This window comes from Coregonus lavaretus (assembly GCF_964263955.1).
Source record: "Coregonus lavaretus genome assembly, chromosome: 5".
NCBI lineage: Eukaryota > Metazoa > Chordata > Actinopteri > Salmoniformes > Salmonidae > Coregonus > Coregonus lavaretus.
In genome coordinates this window covers 26852008-26857606 of record NC_139992.1, presented here as the reverse complement: position 1 = coordinate 26857606, position 5599 = coordinate 26852008, and the positions used below count along the sequence as shown (strand labels likewise).

Here is a 5599-nt window from a genome sequence, read left to right as displayed (position 1 = left end):
AGAACAGGGTCATATTCATTAGGGCACACCAACAGAAAACTAAAAATTAGCATTTCTTATTGGACATGTTTCATGACGTTCAAGCCCTCAATGAGCTGAATGAGGTGTGTTTTTCCAGGGCTACAACAAAAATGTGTACTGTTGGGGGTACTCGAGGACCAGGGTTGGAAAAAAACAGTCTAGCTCACCTTCAGTCCCTGGAAGACAATCTGGAAAGGTTAATTAGCTTGTTAAAAGTGCTCCAAGAGGGTAAAGTCATTTCTCCACAAGAGCCATGGGGTGAGATGAGACACTAGCCTACTTGACGGAACAATTATGTTGAAAAGAATAGATTAATACAAATAATAATACAACTTAGTCCCACTCAAGTCAATAACACAGGGATCAGAATTGAATCATCACACACCTAACACACACACTCTCTCCCACCGAAGCATGTGTGTACCTAGCTCACAGGAAGTATAAAGTAGAGCCAGGTTATTTTTCAGGCCATGGTATTTGGGAGTGTACTTTGGTTTTTAATAGTGTGCAGAACATTGCAGACAGATGTGTATTGTACAGACAGACATGGCTCACATGTCATAATCTGAAGTTCACATCCAACTGAAAGGCCTGGTGTTGCCGACCAAGATAAAGGGTCAGCTCTGCGTTTAAATTTATTGTCAGAGAATATAAGAACGGGCCTGTGCAACAAAGGAATATAATCTGGGGATTTATAACAACAAAACAGTTTGGGAGTGAAACATTCAGTGAAACTGCCAGGTTGTGCATGCAGATTTTCAGAGTGCCATATTGGTATCATATTGGTTCTCTACCGGCTGATATGAACGTGATTTTAGATTAAGAAACTATGAGGAAACTATGAAGCCTTTAAGAGCCTCACACATTTAACTTTAAACAGTGTGTCATGAAATAGCACAGTAGATTATATAATTAAAAGAAATGCCAAGATCTTGGGTCTTACATCCTTACAACAGGCAAAACTTTTATTGAATTACTGAAAAGCTATCATATTAGTCAAACATTTATATTGATTTACTGAAATTCTATTATGTTATTTTTAAAAACTGTGGTTTACAGTATGAACATGGTTGTGTGGTATGGTGTGTATAAGCCATTCAAAGAAGGCCATAACAAGTACATATTCACCCATGCATTCATAGGTCAAACACAAAAGCATGTCCATGTTAATCACCCCCCCCACCCTAAACACTGCCCCCTCCAAAAGTACTCCCCCGTTGTTTTATCTGGTACAATTACACCAATGGAATAAGAAGATAATAAAAACCAATCCCAAACAAAAGCCTAGAAATGTACATTCTCTCCAACCTGACCCTAGTAGCTGAGCCCAGTTCAGTTACTCCTATTCATTCGAATGGAGGAGTCAATACCCACTGTCCTGTATCCTACTATCACACTAACTCCATGACCCGATCCAGGAACAACCCATAACCCCTACCCCACCATAGGTACTTCAAGTAGATCATAAAGAACTGGACAGGTATAAGCAATATGGTAGTGGTTGGCTGCACCTTGCCCTTGTTTTTTCCATATTCAATCGTTTCCGATCTACACAAGTACCTAGGGAGTATGGAGTGTAGGGTTTTCCAGACACAGTCTTCCTCCCTCCCTTCTAGACTAGATGATGGTGACACTGGCAGTGGACTGGACGCTCTCCTCGTGGGCATGGCTCATCATCAGGTCCTTAACAAACTGCTCCAGGGCGGCGAAGTAGCCCTGGCACTGCCACGTGTCGTTGTGCGTGCCCTCTGGGAAGATGGCCAGCCGTTTAGTCCGCGCCGGTGACAGCTCGTACAGCTGCTTCATCATGACGGGCGGGATGAGCTGGTCCGACAGGCCCGACACGAACAGCGAGGGCATCCGGCACAGCGCCACCTGTCTGTAGGACAGGAACTGGTTCCGGTAGCACAATAGGGGCAGTAGCCTCATGGGCAAGAAGGAGAAGAGCGTGGTGGCCATGTGGGGGATGCTGAGGAAGGTGTTCTCCACCACGATGGCCGCCACGCGGTGAGGGTTGGCCGAGGCCAGGCGCACCGCCACCGCGCCCCCCAGAGAGCGGCCGAACAGCATCACCTTGGTCTTGTCTAGGTCGGGCCGGGTCATCACGTAGTCCAGCGTGGCCTGGGCATCCAGGTACAGGCCATCCTCACTGGGCTCGCCCTCGCTCTTCCCATACCCCCGGTAGTCCACCAGCACCACGTTGGCCTTCAGGTTCACCAGCATCAGCAGCGCGTTAGGCACCCGGTGCCCAATGTTGCCCGCATTGCCGTGGAAATAGAGGATAGTGGGTGGGTCCGTGGAGGAGGAGGGGTTAGATGCGTTGCCGGTAGTGACCCCGGGGTTGCCCAGGCTGTCTCCGCCGGTGTAGCGGAGCAGGATAAGGTTGAGGCGCACGCCGTCCTTGGTGCGGATGTAGACGTTCTCATGGGGGATGCCTGTGGGCATCGGCACGTAAAGGCGTGAGGAGGAGGGCTGGTCGGGGAAGTAGAGCAGCACGTCCTGGAACTTGTAAAGGATGCCAGCCACTGAGGCCAGGATGAGAGCCAGGAGAAAGAAGCCTCCATAGAGGTGGAAGGTGAGGATGAGGGCTAGGAGGGAGATGCGACAGGCACCCCAGGACCAGGAGGCCAAGGCCAGGGCACAGCGCTCCACCGAGCCCCACAGCCTCCACGGCTTCTCCATGGCACAAAGGAGACACACAGGATCACACCACCACCACACACACTCTGTGTAGAGAGAGAAAGAAAGAGAGAGAGAGAGAGGAGAAAGTGGATTGGGGGAGAAGGGGAGAAGAGATTGAAAGTCATGACTCATGCACTGTACTAGACACGACTCGAGATTCTTCACCTCCTCTCACAATTTACAGCTCAGCCAGCCTAACACAGGTGGTAACAAAGTCTTTAAATAAATAATGTACACCTTAGAGATGAGACAAACACCAGTGGAGCCACACACACACACACAAAATGACATAGCCACTATCAATCAGCCGATGTGCTGCCTGGCCTCAATGTTAAAGTAAGCATGTCTTTGGTATAGCTCCAGTCTCAGTGGTGGTTAAACTGGAGAATTAAGCTGACGGCTTTTCGCCTTCGGGTCATTGACATTGGACTATATGAGAGCAGAGAGTACTTTCCCTGCATCATTCCACTGTTTGGCCTTAATCTGCCAGGCCATTAACCGGATTAGAACCAAACACGCCTTAGTTACACAATACTTTGTTGCTACTGCGAATCAGCACCACTGTGAATTGGTTGGCAAATATGTGACAGGTCTTTCACTATACAAAATATGGTATGGTTGGTTCTAATGCACATCTGAATAAATAATTGGAATAGAACATAGATTTGCTGATAAATACACTCCATGTCACATAAGAGATGGTTTTTTAGAGCTGAAAACACACGAGGCATGACATGCCAACCTGCCAAATGGATCAAATAAGGAATGCAGCTTTGGCAACATCATCATTGTCAGACAAGTTGTCAACATAAACAATTCATGACATGTAGTTGTCAACAACAAATACCATTTAAACAATTAGTTAACTATTTACTACACTGTAAGTTTACTTGAAAAGGGGTGGCTAGTGGTAACCAGGCAGTGCATACAGAAACATTAGCTAACGCGTTAGCTAGCTAGGTATGTAAAAGTCGACAAGTTGGCAAGTTTGCAAATGTGTATATACCGAAATGCTACAATACTTTGGCTAGCTAGCAAGCAAGGTTGCAGCTCATCTCTGTGTGAACATCGATTTGCAATTCACAGTGGACAATGCCAGTTAGCTCGCCACATCATTAGCCACCTTGTTGTTGGCTAGCAAGCTAGCAACAACTTGGCACGTATAGCTAACTAGCTACAGACTTACCTCTCTCTCATAATTTTTCGATTCAACTGCATGCAGCGAGATAAACAAATTGCACAGTAAACGCAGTCACTGTCATTCGGTCCAGAAGCTCACACAAAATGTATATTCAGATATGAGCAGCTAGAAAGAAACAACCCGGCAGACAAGCTAATGCAGTTAGTTAGCTAGCTACTTCCTGGGGAGTATTTTTTCCTTCGTGTCACTTTGAGAAATTCCGTGTAGAACGTGGCAAACAATGAACAAGGTTCCACATTGATTTAAACGTGCAAAAAACACATGTAGTTCCACTAGTTTCCACTAGATGGTAATGTGTGAATATGGCTTTTAATGGCCTAGGCCCACTGAGGGATGCAAAACTGGAGCATCCCACACCAATCCATGGTCCATTGTAACAGGCATAAGAAGAATAACTGAGCGGGAATGTATTTAGAAAAATGCAAAACCCCTAAATGATGTCAAAGTAAGTGATAACCTCTGTTCAGTGATTATTTTCATACAATACACTGCTCAAAAAAATTAAGGGAACACTTAAACAACACATCCTAGATCTGAATGAATGAAATAATCATATTAAATACTTTTTTCTTTACATAGTTGAATGTGCTGACAACAAAATCACACAACAATTATCAATGGAAATCAAATGTATCAACCCATGAAGGTCTGGATTTGGAGTCACCCTCAAAATTAAAGTGGAAAACCACACTACAGGTTGATCCAACTTTGATGAAATGTCCTTAAAACAAGTCAAAATGAGGCTCAGTAGTGTGTGTGGCCTCCACGTGCCTGTATGACCTCCCTACAACGCCTAGGAATGCTCCTGATGAAGTGGCGGATGGTCTCCTGAGGGATCTCCTCCCAGACCTGGACTAAAGCATCCGCCAACTCCTGGACAGTCTGTGGTGCAACGTGGCGTTGGTGGATGGAGCGAGACATGATGTCCCAGATGTGCTCAATTGGATTCAGGTCTGGGGAACGGGCGGTCCATAGCATCAATGCCTTCCTCTTGCAGGAACTGCTGACACACTCCAGCCACATGAGGTCTAGCATTGTCTTGCATTAGGAGGAACCCAGGGCCAACCGCACCAGCATATGGTCTCACAAGGGGTCTGAGGAGCTCATCTCGGTACCTAATGGCAGTCAGGCTACCTCTGGCGAGCACATGGAGGGCTGTACGGCCCCCCAAAGAAATGCCAGCCACACCATGACTGACACACCGCCAAACCGGTCATGCTGGAGGATGTTGCAGGCAGCAGAACGTTCTCCACGCCGTCTCCAGACTCTGTCACATCTGTCATATGTGCTCAGTGTGAACCTGCTTTCATCTGTGAAGAGCACAGGGCGCCAGTGGCGAATTTGCCAATCTTGGTGTTCTCTGGCAAATGCCAAACGTCCTGCACGGTGTTGGGCTGTAAGCACAACCCCCACCTGTGGACGTCGGGCCCTCATACCACCCTCATGGAGTCTGTTTCTGACCGTTTGAGCAGACACATGCACATTTGTGGCCTGCTGGAGGTCATTTTGCAGGGCTCTGGCAGTGCTCCTCCTGCTCCTCCTTGCACAAAGGCGGAGGTAGCGTTCCTGCTGCTGGGTTGTTGCCCTCCTACGGCCTCCTCCACGTCTCCTGATGTACTGGCCTGTCTCCTGGTAGCGCCTCCATGCTCTGGACACTACGCTGACAGACACAGCAAACCTTCTTGCCACAGCTCG

At 47.3% G+C, this 5599-nt stretch overlaps 1 protein-coding gene across 1 annotated transcript; it reads right to left on the bottom strand.

The window, feature by feature from the left end:
• Positions 1 to 500: 500 nt before the first annotated feature.
• Positions 501 to 4066, bottom strand: LOC311129894 (protein ABHD13-like). Its single transcript, XM_084162423.1, has 2 exons — positions 3890 to 4066; positions 501 to 2747 (listed from the first exon to the last, which is right to left on the bottom strand). The coding sequence occupies exon 2, from the start codon at positions 2701 to 2703 to the stop codon at positions 1639 to 1641; it is 1065 nt and encodes a 354-aa protein (XP_084018549.1). The 5' UTR covers positions 2704 to 2747; positions 3890 to 4066; the 3' UTR covers positions 501 to 1638.
• Positions 4067 to 5599: the final 1533 nt, after the last annotated feature.

What these genes read in the sequence shown, in the direction of transcription:
- LOC311129894 (XM_084162423.1), bottom strand. Translation starts at nt 2,703, where the DNA reads ATGGAGAAGCCGTGGAGGCTGTGGGGCTCGGTGGAGCGCTGTGCCCTG.